The sequence below is a fragment of the Bombyx mori genome, chromosome 21 (genome assembly GCF_030269925.1).
Source record: "Bombyx mori chromosome 21, ASM3026992v2".
Classification (NCBI taxonomy): Eukaryota; Metazoa; Arthropoda; class Insecta; order Lepidoptera; family Bombycidae; genus Bombyx; species Bombyx mori.
The window spans coordinates 1,570,800-1,588,195 of NC_085127.1; the positions used below are offsets into that span (position 1 = coordinate 1,570,800).

Below are 17,396 nucleotides of genomic sequence, written 5' to 3' on the forward strand. Positions count from 1 at the left end.
AGCCCAGGCCCGAAAAAAAAAATGTGTCGATGACTGCATTCAACCAAACATCACCAACGAAGAAGTTTATGCTAAGCAAAAAAGAATATAATTTTGATGATTTTTGGTACTACCTAGTGATGAGTTAGCAGTTCCATCACCTGTGGTATTCGGTGTAGGCTCTAGTGAACCTTATAATACGCGGCGGCCTATACTTAAAAGAAAATAGTTTTGTAATTTTTTAAAAAGATGGCGTTTAATCAGTCGATGAGGAGAGATGAGATCAGACTCGATTCTACTGCCTACCTTACTACTCTATTTTTAAATTGCCTTACTAAACGAACTCACGATTCATTCGGTATAAAATGGCTACCGGAGCTCATAGATATTACTACTGAAAGCCACCTTAGAGAAATATTGTATAATGGCTCATCGAGTCTTCACACCGGAAAACCTCACATCATAAAGACCCAAGACAAAGATGCTGACACGCGGGCTTACCGACACTCCTCGAGTATTTTCAGATTAGAGTATTTTCCCCAAAACCATAGGACACGTTTCCCTCCTCCTAGCGTCGTTTCCTCACTGCTGAGGGCCGTGACCATCATATTTTGACAAGATTTTACTTCTTGCAATGTCCCTCCAGCGCCGATCATTGGCCGCATGAAGGACTTCGTGGAACCCCTAGTGTGAGACACGTTTACTCACTGCTATATCCGACGAAGCCACGGGCGGCCTCCTCGTCGCTCTTTGGGCCAATGATAGAGCCGACGCAGAAGTCCGCGATGGCCACCAGCAGAATGATGAGCAGCACTATCTGTGCTTTGGCCTCCCACTCCATCCCGACTATCACGATACCGGTCAACACTACCACCGTTATGCACCCGTATATTGCTTGATCCTGGAAAACATTTGTTTTCGTGCGACGTTACTGCTGCGTATTGGAAAGAAAAACGGGCTGCGCTATCTATAGCGCTACATCGCTACAAGTTCCTAACAGCAACATTCAGACCGTCGCGTCGGTCTACCGAGCAAAATCCCCCGCTCCGTGGAAGATTATCCCTTCGTCGTTATTTCCAAAGCCTCTCTTGGCTTCGGCACCAAATACAGACGCTTGCCAAACCTTTTTTTTTTCAAATTATTTTTGAACGAAGTTCCTTATGGGACGATGCGGAGGGGTACCTTAACCGGGAAAAAACGTCCGTAACGTAAGATTTTTATAATTTATGTATAGTCTTAGTATGATGGCTATACAGTGTCTAATGTATAGTTGTAGATGTCTATGGGCTCCAGTAACCACTTAACACCAGGTGGGCTGTGAGATCGTCTACCCACCCAAGCAAAAAAAAAAATGCTCTACTCTGAACACCTCAAGCCACGACGCAATCCGCGCAGCCAAGGATAGATAGGACTGGCGCAGGATAATCCCGGGAAAAGTTATATTAATAGCTATTTCTTTGTATATTATTATTATATATATTTTTACAAATCATTGAGAATAAAATAAAGTTGATAACTTTGTAAAGTAGTTTTTTTATCAATAAAAAAATCATAATAAAAAATGTATACCCTAATAATTATTTTTTTATATCTCGAATAGAACTTAAAATTAATATTTTTATAATAAGGAACTTCGTTCCTATCCGGTGTCCCACGACGACACACATCTTTTTTAAATTCATAACAGTCGAATTAATTGATTTCTGTCTTTTAATTAAATTCAATCCATTACCGCATCGTTAACTTTAATATGTGTTACATTGCGCATTACGACTTTTCTCCAGATATAAATAATTAACAATCAGACGCTATTAATATCAATAGCCAGTGACATAGAACTAGTTAATTTGAACTTACCCAACTTTTGCTGACCATATAAGCAGATTCTGGTATGAGAGACATCAGAGCTTCCCCGAAGCCGACAATGTACATGGCGCACGCCACCGCATTAGCCACGGAGAATATGAGACCTATAGAACCACCGAACTCTGGGCCCAATGAGCGAGATATCATGTAATATGTGCCACCTGGGAAAATAAAACCCGTATTTTAACATACTTAATTGTATGGAGGAGTTTCGAGTTCTTTGGATGCATTGCCAGAAAGAGAGGTGAGAATTTAGAAAAGGTGTGTGTGGTGTGGTAGGACCTCTTCTGAGTCCGCATGGGTAGGTACCAACCACCACCCCGCTTATTTCTGCCGTGAAGCAGTAATGCGTTTCGATTTGGAGGGTGGGGCAACCGTTGTAACTATATTTTTTTAATAAATAATAATAAATAACCAGGTGGGCTGTGAGCTCGGCCACCTATCTAAGCAAAAAAAAAAAAAAATTTAGCCTCTATATGATTTATGAGATAAATCTTAAAAGAGGTTAATATGTTATAAACGTGACGTAAATCATAATTTGAATATTGAAACATTAGAAGAAGGAACATTAGAAATATTAAAACATTTTTGAATGTTTGAAATATAAAAAAACACAAAAACTGGTGAAGTGATGGCTTTAAATGTTGTTTCTCTTTATAGAGCAACTCACTTTGTGCTATAGTTTTACTAGGCCAAACTTTATTTTGATAAATAAACAATAATACTAATATATTATTATATATTTTTTAAGAGATTTTATGACCTGGTAACTGAGACCTTTAAGTAATGTCTTATTTTAATGTATATTCTTAATTCCATGAAAAATGATATCATGGAGTGAAATGAAATGAAAATGATTAATTTCAGACATTAATCAACTGGAATGAAATTAAATGAGATGATATGAGATGAAATCTAATCTCAGTAAAACGGTGGTAATTTACTAAGATTTTTTCAGTGGACTTTTTGGAGGATCCCGAGAAGTTACGTCCAGCGGCTTTGTTTCATTTTCCCACATTTGTGCACTTTCACAGATATTAAACGGTTAATAAACCACCATTATTACACATTTAAACCCGAAGAAACACTGAATAGACAAAATAAAACAAATCACACAACTTCACTCCTCGCGTTCCCGCAAAAAAGTCCAATACTAATATGATATATAAAATGTCAGCTTACCCCCTTTAATAACACCATTGGTACAGATCGCTGACATTGACAGGGCCGTTATAGTGGTCACCACTGATGTCGTGAGGATCAAGAGAACAGACTGCGCTGTCGGAAGACAAGCAAATACATCACACTTTACAGCCAAACGCCACAATGAGTGTCTTCTTCATCATCATTCCCTCACTGCTGAGGGTCGCAACCACATAACATTACTGGTGGTAGGACCTCTTGTGAGTCCGCGCGGGTAGGTACAACCACCCTGCCTATTTCTGCCGTGAAGCAGTAATGCGTTTCGGTTTGAAGGATGGGGCAGCCGTTGTAACTATACTTGAGACCTTAGAACTTGTATCTCAAGGTGGGTGGCGCATTTACGTTGTGAATGTCTATGGGCTCCAGTAACCACTTAACATCAGGTGGGCTGTGAGATCGTCCACTCATCTAAGCAATAAAAAAAAAACATAAACGAGTCGAAAGTTTGAGACTTGTTATTTTCATGGCAAGAAGGAGTTCCACATATGACAAGATGGAAACAGTTGACAAGGAAGGCCACGGTCAAGTTTCAAGGATACGACCTTCAGTAATGAAGAAAGCGACGAAGAATATTAGTTTTTTCGGTTTTCGCGGATCGTAGATATAATTAAACTTATTTGTCTATACTATAGTGTAGCTTTGGCGAAATCTTTGATTATAGAAGCAAAATCTTTGACAATAGAACGATATAATGTTCAAACTTATAATTTAAATTAATAATTATTAAACTAGTGGTTAACTTGTTAACCTTAAACATGCGAAACAATATGTTAAATACGAACCGACTCCAGCTTGTCCCACGACCCAAGATAGCCTCAAGAACAGCATCACGCCCCATATGTTCAGGAGGCACCGCATTAGCACGCCCTTGATCCATCCGAACTTTAAATTCGATGACGTCACAGTCGGAGACTCCACGTCTTTCTCTAAAGTATGTCCGGACTGGGAACAAAACGAATATTATTTTTAATGGTAGACTAAATTTCCTTGTTCATTATTGAAGACATGAGTGGGGTGATAAAGAGAACCGAATCGCTGTGATTGCATTACACAAAGTAGGTATGGAGCCAAATGCAATTTTTAAAACTTTCCATACGCTTGTTATTACTAAAATGTTTATGTACCGGGCTATTAATAGGTGCAATGAGACCTCCTCTGTTTGTGACAGAAAAAGATCTGGCCGTCCACGTAATGTTCGTACGAAAAAGGTGATCAAAGCAGTAAGGGAAAGAATTCGAAGAAATCCTGTCCGAAAGCAAAATATTTTATCTCGGGAGATGAAGATAGCACCTATAACCATGTCGCGTATTTTAAAAGATGACTTAGGACTTGCAACCTATAAGAGACGTACTGGTAATTTCTTAACTGATAATTTAAAAGAGAATAGGGTGGTAAAATCGAAACAACTACTGAAGCGGTACACAAAGGGAGGTCATAGAAAAATTTTGTTTACGGATAAGAAATTTTTTACAATTGAGCAACATTTTAACAAACAAAATGACCGTATTTATGCTCATAGCTCTAAGGAAGCTTCCCAATTAGTCGACAGAGTGCAACGTGGGCACTATCCGACTTCAGTGATGGTTTGGTGGGGTATTAGCTATGAAAGAGTGACTGAGCCATACTTTTGTGAAAAAGGTATCAAAACATCGGCACAAGTGTATCAAGATACCATTCTTGAGAAGGTAGTGAAGCTCCTTAACAACACCATGTTCAATAATTAAGAATGGTCCTTCCAGCAAGACTCGGCGGCAGGTCATAAAGCTCGGTCTACGCAGTCTTGGTTGGAAACGAACGTTTCGGACTTCATCAGAGCTGAAAACTGGCCGTCGTCTAGTCCCGATCTTAATCCGCTGGATTATGATTTATGGTCAGTTTTAGAGAGTACGGCTTGCTCTAAACGCCATGATAATTTGGAGTTCCTAAAATAATCCGTACGATTGGCAGTGAAAATTTTTCCCATGGAAAGAGTGCGTGCTTCTATTGATAACTGACCTCAACGTTTAAAGGACTGTATTGCAGCCAATGGAGACCACTTCTAATAAGCTTTTTATACTTTAAATTGTTTTATATCTATGTATTAAACTAACACACTGTAAAAGTAATAAATGTTATTTGCAATAGAATTTATTTTCATTTTTAATTGTAACAGTATTTATGGCCAGACTAAGTATATGCCACAATTTGTTAATTTTGAGAAAACGGGCAACAAACTTTTGTTATTTGTGCTTTTTCTTCGTACATAATTCCTTCATCATATGCAATTTCTATTATAAAAAATGTTTCTAAAAATCCCGAAGTTTTAAGATCTAATATGGTTTTTAGGCACATCTTAAAAAATCTTAAAAATTGTACTTAACCCCTTCATCCACTCATGTGTTCAATTATTGTATTCATAAAAATTATGTAACTCAAAGGAACGCAAAAAATTTTAACGTTTTCCGATCTCAAAGGGTGGGGCAGTATACAGTACTCTAAAACTGAAACTTAAATTTCACGTCTCAAGCTGGGTACCATTAATGTTGCTGATGTCTATGGGCTCCGATAATCACTTAGCACCAGGTGAGCCGTGAGCTCGTTCAACCTTTTAAGCAATAAAAAAAACACCATGTCATTTCCTATGTGGCGTTAGGCCATACCCTACCAACCATGTATAGTGAAGACTACCCTCCCCAATGCGACATGAGAACAAAGTCTTATCGGTATTCTTAACTCATCTTGACTCAGCCCCTAGCATTGTTAATAACCACGAGCGAGGGTGACAACTCATCATCACATGGGTCATAAGCGTGTATGCCCATGAACACGATTTAAAAAGTTTAATTCTTCCGATGGGACCACTGTATTTATCCACGTTCAATTTCCACGTTTTTATCACGTGTCATCCGTCTCTATAATAAAGTATCAACAAGAATTTCTTTGCTCTGTGATCTTCTCCAAAGTTGGTTTGATAAGTCCTAAATGGTAGCCAGCGGTTTATCTAGCCTCCGACATTGTATGGATCTCGAAGAGTAAGATGACCACATTGACCACTCACTGCCAGACGATACACTCATGCTTCATATGCAATAAGAACACACCATCTCACAATAAAGTAATTTTATCAAATTGTCTACTCATCATTACCCTGCCCTTCTCCCAGTCACCTGGGGTCGGCGAAACATGTTTTCTCCCTCCATACTCTTCTATCATATACCATTTCTTCGCTCACTCCCTTCTTACACATATGGTCTTTCACGCAATCCATCAATTTCTTCTTAGGTCTACCTCTTCCTCTATATCCTTCCACATTCATAGTAACATTCTCTTACCAACCTCATTTTCCTTTCGTCTCATCACATGTCCATACCATCCCAAACGCGCACTTTTCAGCTTCTCTGTCACAGGTGCCACTTTCAGACTTCCTCTAACATCAAATTGTCTACTAAAAGATCGAAAAAAATATTTTTTTATTTTATTACAATAATAATATAAAATATAAATTGCATTTAGCAAAAAATATATAATGTGCTTAATTAAGCAATTTTTGATTGCCGTAGCCGGAGTCGTCTTCAATACGACGCAATATCATTATTTCATTATTCCAACAATTACTGTCACCATTTTTTTTTCATTTGTTTTCTGAAGATTAATCATCATTCAAAATAGTAGCGTCCAGTAGTTCCGTGAAAAATTTTAATCTCGTGTATGAAGTCTGAATGTCTTAAGACAAAAAATACGTGCTACACGATTTTCTGCGTTACTCCTGCTAATTGAGTTCAGAGTTGCTCAAAGAATTAAAAAATATATATATATTACTTATATGGGTAGACGAGCTCACAGCCCACCTGATGTTAAGTGGTTACTGGAGCCCATAAACATCTACAACGTAAATGTGCCACCCACCTTGAGATATAAGTTCTAAGGTCTCAAGTATAGTTACAACGGCTGCCCCACCCTTAAAACCGAAACGCATTACTGCTTCACGGCAGAAATAGGCAGGGTGGTGGTACCTACCCGTGCGAACCCACTAAAACCTCCTACCAGCAGTAATTACGCAACTTGGGTTCATTTTTATTACACGATACTATTATTTCACCGTGGAAGTCAATCGTGAACATTTGTTGAGTACGTATTTCATTAGAAAAATTTATACCCGCCTGGGATTCGAACACCAGTGCATCGCTCAACGTGAAGGCACCAGACGTCTTATCCTTTAGGCCACGACGACCTCAAATCCAGATAATCAATCAATTGGTTTCTGCCTGCATCAAAGTCGCATCACGAACCGTGCAGCCGTTTTCACTTTACCAATGATATGATTGGATTAGAATCAAAGCTTATAAACTGAAACAAGTCTTCCATGATAGAATATCCAGATAATCATGATATGTCCTATTCTTTTTACACAATCAATATAATGAACGAGCGCCAAGTCGGGAATATTCCGTAATAAGCCATTACTTAACGTCAACCTTGTCGAATGGGTAAGGTCCGAAGTACCTACACGGGAATACGCATCGATTAATTGGTAAATACTGTATGTGCGAGGTCACATGTCGTCTTATGCGAAGCATGTCAATGTTTCACAATTAGGAAGGGGTAATTCGTTCCCTAGTTCTCTAGAAGCAAAATCATTGAGTACCAATTTTTTTAGAACTTCACATTGAACACTCACATATAGATAAAAGTAAAAGATAGAATTGAAGATAACAGAAGGAATCTATTGCCAAAAATTAGAAGACACCGGATTTATTAATAATCCATTCGCCATTCGGTGTAGACAATCTGACGTAGCACGTTAGAAACTACATAGGGAAGATTTCCATGAAAATAGCGCGAAGATCGGACCACTGATGGGACAGAAAGATCCTCGAGTGGAGACCACGTACTGGCAAGCGCAGTGTGGGACGGCCACCTACCAAATAGACCGACGACCTGGTGAGAATCGCTGGGTCACGTTTGGATGCAGGTGGCATTGGACCGGCCGCACTGGAGATCAGTTGAAGAGTCCTATGTTCAGCAGTGGACAGTGGACAGACTGAGATGATAATATTGACAGGAATATCATTACAGATTCCAGAGATTCTTCAAAGAGAAAACAGTGTTCGAACATCAACGACGTTGTGTTTAGTGTGACGCATCTGTACCGATTGAAAAAAAATTCATTTGTAAAATTATTACTACCCTCATAAGGATAATTCAAAACAATCACATACGGAATACAACAATCGAGTAGTTAAGGGCATAGTTCAAATGCGCTTTATGAAGACCACTTGATCTTAGTTCAAGGTTGCGGCGTCCACTATAGATGCACAAAGATAAACCTACGTACGTGTAATTTAATTAACTAAGAGTATTAACCTTAAATCACAGTCGGTAACAATTAAACAACGTTTAATAACCGAGCCATTGTCACTAAATGACGTTTGATGGTTAATTAGAATTACTATTGTCGAGTTAACACTGATTGGAGGGCACGTTGGAACCAGTGCTGAAAACAACATACCCACCGGATCTTCTCAGTGAGTCGCTATTCCGATCCGATAGTAGATTCAGCGAAGCACTGCGCTTGCTAGGGCTAGTGTTGGCAATTCTCTCAGGTTGAACCCGTGAGCTGTCTTATCAGTCCGAGCATAGCTGGAATAGCCTCTTAAGTTACCAGCGATTAGGTAGGGAAAAAAAAACACTCGGGGACTGCCGCGGTAAAGCGATTGCATAGCATTTTTTATCAACGTATGCAATTATAATCAGACAATAATAATTCAATATTAAAACAATAATAAAATAAGACCACGCTATATTTATAAACATTAAGAAAAGCAAAACATTAACTGTCCCCTTCACACTCATAAGCTAGACCGCGCCAGAGAGAGATGAGCAGACTTTTCATGATGCTCATCCAGTGCAACGTCACGCCGCGCGCTTATTCACAAACACTACACAAGCGCAACGTGTGAATGTGTTGAACGCGAGCTACATGGTAGACGCAGTAGGGGGTGTTAGGTTTTATTTTCGTTACGGATTTTCTTGATTCGGTCGCCACGCTCAAAGCCCGCGATAAAAGCTATGCAATAGCTTAAAAAGTAACAGTTTTTTATTATTATTGCTCGCAATATAACACGGTTAGAATTCATTCTTGTCGAATCGTTCGTTTCGGTATCAGGTCAAGGGAATTCGTTGCTTCTCCCGCCTTTGATAAGGGCATCCCTTGTAGGTACTATAGAACTGAGACTTAGAACTCATGTCTCAATATGGGTGACGGCATTAACGTTCTTATAGTGTAGTCCTATCATCTGAAAGGTTCTTGGGATCTTCTTGTTACCTCAGCACACAGACGAGCCTGCCTTATCACAGATTATTACCGATTCTCAAGGACATCGCAGATTTCAGGAGTTCAGCAAAGCTAAAGCTCCAGAGTTATTTATCAAAACGATGTAAGGTAGTTTAAGGTAATTAACTATTATGTATTTACAACAGACAAAAAAAATGTTTCGAACATATAAGCATGAGAAATATTAATTCAATTTTAATGTTTTTTTTTTATTCTGAAAAAAAAGTATGGCAGTCAAGCGTAGCACGATTAAGCATCTTAATTAATAATTAAATACTGGTAATTTAATATGACTAATTAAATATATTTAAAAAAAGATCGTTAACGGACGTTTAACATTTTCCTGTCAATTAAAATTTCACGGACATTAGGTAACAAAAAACCACGAAATTTCCAGAAAAATTTAAATTTCGTACTGGCTGGTAAACGAAATCAAATAATACCGTCCCCTTACCTTCCTAGACAATGAAGCGTTGTGAAGCTCATCTAAAGTTGGTCGATGGGCGGCATGTATAGACAAAACATTTCTGTAATTGTCCAATCTAGGTAGAGCTTCACGTGTAAAATGTCTGCAAGAAAATATTTTGAACAATAATGAGGGTTCATTTTTTATTTGTTTTTTTTTGTAAAATAGCTTAGATGCATTAAAATATACGTTTTAAACTAAAATTAAGTTGTGGTAGTATTCACAATATGACGCCTATGGGTTTCATTAACTGCTAAATATGAAAGAGTCGTGAAGCCGTATCTATCTGTCTAAGCGTAATGAAATTAAAGTAAAATCAAATTGCAATTCTAAGGGAGTGCTTGTGAGAGATCTAATTTATGTCATTAAAATTTTTTTTGATTGCTTATATGGGTGGCGAGCTCACAGCCCACTTGATGTAAAGTGATAACTGGAGCCCATCGACATCAACAACGTAAATGCGCCCCGCACCTTGAGTTTTAAGTTCTAAGGTCTCAAGTATAGTTACAACGGCTGCCCCATCCTTCAAACCGAAATTGCTGCTTCACGGCAGAAATAGGCAGGGTGGTGATACCTACCCGCACGGACTCACAAGAAGTCCTACGTAGCACCAGTAATTACGCAAATTATAATTTTGCGGGTTTGATTTTTATTACACGTTGTTATTCCTTCACCGTGGAAGTCAATCGTGAACATCTGTTAAGTACGTATTACATTAGAAAAATTTTGAAAGGTGTTAGGTATATAATAAGGTATATTTATAAAATAATGTATTTTAATGGGTTTCAGCAACGACAAATCATTTAAGCCTTGCTCTCAAATACTACGTATAACCTAAGACTAGACCGGCGAAAGAGTCGCCCATGGGCAGCAACCCCAGGGGCAAAGCCAAGCCGCTGCCTATCGTTTAAGCCTCCTTTGAAGAAGGACATGTCATAGCGCTTGGGAAACACCGTGGAGGGGAGCTCATTCCATAGCCGGATGGTACGTGGCAAAAAAGATCTCTGAAAACGCACTATGGATGACCGCAGTGGCTCCAGGTAGTATGGATGAACTCTACTCCGGCGGCGGGCGGTGCGATTGTAAAGACAATTATTCAAATTAAATGAACAGACTTAAACGATTTATCTTTTATATAATTTATATAATTATAATGTTTTATTATTAAACAGGTTAATTGCATATAATTATAATTTTTAATTATTTTTAATGTTTAAATACACGTGTACGTGTCGTGGCTAAAAGGATAAAACGTCTGATATATTCGCATCGAGCGAAACTATAGCGGTGTTGAAATCCTACAAACAGCTACCAATTTCCCTAAATGATGAAACCCCTTTTTTTTAACTCATATTAACAAATAGCTTCCACGATCGAAGAATAACAAAGTGTAGGAAAAATCAAATCCTAAAAAATAATAATTGAATAACTATCACAGAATAAAGACGTACCTACAAAACTCAATATCAAGGTAGACGGCATTCACCTCGTGATGTCTGTGGTCCTCGGTAACCGCTTAACATCAAATGGGTCATGAGCACGTTCACACATCTAAATTAAATATATTATAGAATATTACTTTTAGATAGCAAAAGGCGCAAAGTCATATCTCTTACTTTTTTTTTTTTTTTTATTGCTTATAAGAGTGGACGAGCTCACAGCCCACCTGATTTTAAGTGGTTACTGGAGCCCATAGACATCTACAAAGTAAATGCGCCAACCACCTTGAGATATAAAGTTGTAAGGTCTCAGTATAGTTACTACGTTGAGGCAGCTGGCAAAACTTATTTCACCATCCACCAAGTACCATCCTGCCTAGAGCTATGCCACGTCGACTTACTCAAAACTTAATGACATACCTAAAACTTTTCCCGTACTTCGTATCGGATACGGTAAGTGGATCGTCGCTGTCCATAGCCGACGGATCGGAGTCATCCGTGCCCTCGTCCTCTTCTTTATTGTATCCCATCTGTGAACAAATTAATACAGTAACATAATGTATTAACGTACAAAATGTATTAACAAAGAATCCTCGTAGTCGTAAGGACATCAATACTGGTAAATTCGTAGGAACAATGCGGCTCTTCCAAAACTCGAACCTATCCAAAGGTATTCTCTCTAATTAAATACTAACGTATAAGTTAAGTTAAGCTTGCAAAAAATATAATTAGCGGTTTTACTGGTGGTAGAGCGCCTTGTTATTAATTATTAAATAATAATAATAACTGGGAACAAATAAAACACAGTCATCCGGTCCCAATTCAGGATTTACGGATATACTGTGTAATTGGTACCAGAGACTGATAAACATCCATAAATACATATGTTTAAATATATAGGTATATCCATAATAGCCACCTAGAAAAAGAACAAACAAACCAGTTCATCACAAAATGTTTGGTCGATGTGGGAATCGAACCCACGACCCTCGACACAACAGTCAGGGGCGCTAATAGTTAGCAACACCGAGTCAGTGTCAAATTAACAATAACAAAAGCTATATAAAAATATAGCGCAGGGTGAACTTTGATCATTGAGCGAACTGAATTAATTATTTTTAATTGAAAATACGCCTTAAAAAAACACTATATTAAAACGGTAAAGTATTTTTAATTATATCAACGTTTCGCGAAAACCGAAATAAATACTTTTTTTTTTTTCTTTAATCAAGATCATTCGTATACTCGAGAATAATAATATTAATGAAATAAATACTTTTTTTTTTTTTCTTTAATCAAGATCATTCGTATACTCGAGAATAATAATATTAATACGTGAAGCAAAAACTTTGTACCCCTTTTTACAAAAATTGCGAGGAAGGAGGAGCAAGAAATTTCCCACTCTTTTAGAGAATATAGAGAAGGATTGCAGTTAATATTGTTTTTGATTATGCATAAAAATACATTATTAAGGGTCGATTCGACCAAACAAGAGTAAATCTTATTCTTAGAATAACTCGTCAGTTAATCGAGAGTAAATCAATTTTACGTTTTACCAACTACAATTCTAAGAATAGTGGGCCTATTCGGGAATTGTTACTATACCGCCGTTTCGCACGGAATAACGGAGCTATTCCTAGAATAAAGTAATGGCGTCTGTCAGTCCAACATCTGATTTCTGTCATTTCATAAATATTTATTCTGTTTTAATTTCAAGTCAACGCAATGCACTAAATGATTATTAATAGTCTGAATGCAACGTTTAAACGAAAAAAGATAAAACCACACGACAAAACTTGACAATTCCCTCAAACAAACAAGAAATAAAAATAATGCGTTTGACAGCTGGATATCTTACACAACAGCTACTTTTTCACACTAAAATACGGCAAAATCGAGTTGACGATTTGTATGCTCTTACACTATGCCGTTGAACAACAACATTTATTTGCCGGATTTTATTTTTGTTCACCATTCACTCTGCTATTCGCGTATTGTTATTCCTAGCGCAAGTATACGTGGAAAAACGACTATGAATTTACTCGAGATTAAAATCATGGAATAGGTTATTCCTCGTATAGTTACTCGAGTTTAAATTTAAGTTTGGTCGAATCCACCCTAAATCAATAAATAAAACCATTACACACACTACCATATATTTGAAACACACGCGCATGCATACTATTTGTTTACTGTCAAACTTTTCTTATTGCTTATAGTCTGTAGTCAAATTGAGAATAGAACAATCATGTTTGTCTTTATTAATCTATATATTAATACGTGAAGCAAGAACTTTGTATCCCTTTTTACGAAAATTGCGCGGACGGAGGAGTATGAAATTTTCCACACTTATAAAGAATATAGAGAAGAAGTGCACAATGCTAATTTTTTTTTAAATAATGCATAAAAGATACATTAAATCAATAAAGAAAACGTCTTCTGTTGCTCTAATAAAGACCCTCTATATTAGTTTTTCTTCAATATCTTCAAAGTACAGATATCGACCTGGCTTATTTTTATTATATGTCTAGATAATATATAGCTAAAAGACTAGGAAGGTTGTAAATTATGACACAATTTAAATTTGAAATTATTTATTTATTACATTTTTACTGACAGTAACTATGGTCGAAAGAAACGATTCCAGACATATCACTGTCACATGCATAAGCGTCGTCTGACGTATCCGAATCTGTGCTGCTGTCGTTTCCTAGTTCAATTATGAATTTATCCGTAATATTATCCATGCAGCCATCACGTTCATAAAATTTGTCTTCTAAATGTTTTATGTGTTCACACTGTTTTTGCCAATCCTGAGGAGTTATCGATGAAAAAGCTTCTTCAGTTAACTTCACGATATTACCAGCTTCTTGGCCGACATTATTGCTAGCTACTCGTCTCTTTAAAAGACTCCACATAAACTCAATAACATTTAAGTCACAGTGATAGGGGGGCAACCTAACCACTTTATGGCCATGACTTATCAATAATTGGTCAGCCTCATAAATGGGCGCCTCTTTGTGCTCTTTTATAATTTGATAAAGCTCTGCTTTCAACATTGTCGGTAAATAAGATAATTCCTTATTTGTAATCCATTCTTGCATTTGGACTTTTGAGGAACTCATAGTAGGTGCTTTATTCACTTGTACTGTATGATAGGGAGCATTATCCATAACGACTAACGAATTTGGAGGCAAATTGGGTATAAGTTTCTCTGAAAGCCATTTCATAAAATTTGTTCTATTCATATCGTCATGGTAGTCCCCTGATTTACTCTGTGATTTAAAAATTAATTGAGCATTAGAAATGAACCCCATTTCTCCACCTGCATTAACAATAATCCATCGTGTTCCAGGAGAATCACTTGTTAGTACTCCGTCCTCGTCACCTTTTTGCCAACATTTTTGCACTGCATATGATGCGTGAATGTATATTTCATCTAAGAAAACTATTGGCCAACCTTCTACACGATTTTGCTTCATAGTATCGATATACTTGCGTCTCCATGCAACTATGTCGTGTCTTTCCATTAAAATTTTCCGCTTCGAACCACACTTATTGTATTGAAATCCGATTCGTTTTAAAATTTTCCACAAAGTAGTTCGAGCTCCACCAAAGTTTATATCATTCCTTAATTCAATAAGTAATTTATTCAAGGTAGGAACAACTATTCTGACAGTATACATTTCATGGATTTTATTTCTTAATGCGCATAAATCGAAATCATCAAGATCCACCGTTTTACGTTTTTGACGGTGTTTTCCAGGGGACTTGAGTTTTTGAGACGTAGAGGCAGCAACTTCACCTTCTTTAGTTATTCTACTCACGGTTTTCTCCGACATGCCTGAAATAGACACATAAAATTTGTATCCTTTTATAAAATTTAATATTTATATAAACTCAAGTAATGACATATTATCGAAATAAATTAAATTCACTGAGATGTGTACTTTTTTATTTTAATTCTTTGTCAGTAAATTCTTATTACCCATACTAAAGGCATTGTGTCTAAAGCTTGTATCCCCATTTTACTAACCTGTCATTGCGGCGGCACTTGATCGAGTCTAATTAACGGGGCTTGGTTTGCCTTTTCTCTCTCACAAAAGGCACGAACCTTCAACACAATCTCTCTTGCACTGCTTTTAAATGGCTTTGGCATGATTAATTTGAAGGATATTAAATATTAACACAAAAACTAAATGCACACGTCACAACAGACAATCTGACAACAACAGATTGACAAAAGTGACAAGTAATAGTGCCAACATCACGGCAGGGGACAACTTACGGTGAACGATCTGTAGAACAATCATGTTTGTCTTTATAAGTGTAATCTTGGCGAAATCTGTGATTATAGAAGTATAATAACAGTCTTTGACAATAGAATCATAATAGTGTACAAACTTATAATTTGAATTAATTATAGTCGAATTTCGACTACCAGGGGTCCACTAGTTTTAATAAATAACAATACCTTCGCCGTACGGATTTTGTTTTCCTGTAATTTCGATCAGTTTGTATCGTACAATCTACGTTGGAGTTACAATGAGAACATTGCCAAAGGAAACCATAATAAATCAATCGATAGAAAATGTTTCAAGGATAAAACGCTCTTCGTACCTACATACAGCGTGTTACAATTTTAGTAATAACGAATTTTACCTCCTTAGTTTTGCTCGGCAACACGGCCGAATCGTAGCAACAATTATCACCGACTAACAACTATTTTTGAAATTAGTGTTAATTTATTGACAAGTCATGAAAAGGTGGTAATGAAATGAAATAGAAACAACGAGGATAGGCGAAACCAGAGAAAAAAATGAATTGATGGATTTTAGAAGAATGGAATAGTGAGGCATTGGCATAGGTCTACTGGGGGTAGAACGTATTGTGAGTCCGCATGGGTAGGAACCACCATCCACCCTGCCTCCTTCTGCCGTGAAGCAGTAATGCGTTCCGGTTTTAACTGTGTGGCAGCCGCAAAACTGTAAAAACTCGGATCTTAGACGTCACGTCTCAAGATCGGTAAAGGTATTTACGTTGTAGATATCTATGGGTTCTAGCAACCACTTAACACTAGGTGGGCTCGTCCACCTATCTAAGCAATAAAAAAATCTCTAATAAGAGAGAGGGAGGAAAATAACTATTGTGACACCTGATAATTGAATAGGTGGAAAAAAATCTCCAAGGAATTTCGCCAATTACACTCGCCCCCGTAACAGAGTTCACTATATAGGTATACTTCGATAGGGGCATTAGGGACACGGTGTTTCCTGATGCCCACCTGATCCACGATGTGCTATGTCATAGCATATTTGCATATTCTCAAACAAGAAAACACAGCGACAGACAACGATTTGGCTGCGCCTCTGGCATTACTGAAATCCATACGCGTCGGTGACCACAAATCATCAGGTTTGCCGCCTTTCTGTCTTCGAAGGCAATTAAAACAAAATTACATGTGAAGTACGTTTTTTTTTTAATTTCACCATTTAATTGAGCAATATTTACTTTACCAACAAAACCTTGTTACGGTACCCTAAAACAAAACCTTCGACCATGCCGACCTGTTCAAAACAAGTGTGACACAGTTTAGCCAACCGCACACGTGTAACAGTAGCGACACTCAAGAAAAGGGCGTCGAAGTTGCATTCAAATTACAAATATCGATAACCGCGACGCAATTAAAGTATTTTAGTAATTTCTTCTTCTTCTGAGTCGGTCTCTTCATTGCTGAAGGTCGTGTCTAATTTGAAATGTGGACCACTCGATGCACAATGCTTCCCCACGTCTTTCTGTCCTCGGCGGTCTTTATAGCCTCGGTTATTGGCAGGTCGGTGAGCGTCTTTACCAGATCAGATCAGCAGGTAGGTGAGCGTCCGCGTGATTTTCTCCCGTCAACCTGACCAACTACCATCAGGTTCTCTAAATTATTGGGGCCTCTAGTTATCGGGGCCTCTTTAGTAATTTAAGGCTTTGTAATCAAGCTGTTAAGTAATCAATCGTGATCAAGTACGTTTGGTGCTGCACGTTCCTACCCTGGTACGTAGTAGGTCGTTTGTTTATCCGGCTATTCATCAGTTGACACGGTCAGCTACTGCTATCACATTCCTTTGCTTATCCGTATTAA

The 17,396-nt window shown here is 37.6% G+C and overlaps 1 protein-coding gene and 1 non-coding gene across 3 annotated transcripts in view; one reads left to right on the forward strand and one right to left on the reverse strand.

Annotated features, from left to right (window-relative positions):
• Positions 1–17,396, reverse strand: part of LOC101737814 (bumetanide-sensitive sodium-(potassium)-chloride cotransporter) — a 51,935-nt gene that overhangs the window by 24,612 nt on the left and 9,927 nt on the right. For both annotated transcript variants that reach the window (XM_062674608.1, XM_012689778.4), the window contains exons 2-7: positions 11,687–11,796; positions 9,816–9,930; positions 3,831–3,990; positions 3,028–3,123; positions 1,837–2,006; positions 688–880 (exon numbers count right to left, since the gene is read on the reverse strand). In XM_062674608.1, the coding sequence (XP_062530592.1) occupies positions 688–880; positions 1,837–2,006; positions 3,028–3,123; positions 3,831–3,990; positions 9,816–9,930; positions 11,687–11,796 (844 nt within the window). The remainder of the gene's footprint in view (positions 1–687; positions 881–1,836; positions 2,007–3,027; positions 3,124–3,830; positions 3,991–9,815; positions 9,931–11,686; positions 11,797–17,396) is intronic.
• Positions 14,674–14,777, forward strand: Mir3274 (microRNA mir-3274). The gene has a single exon (NR_107559.1). It is a non-coding gene; the product is annotated as a microRNA mir-3274 (primary transcript).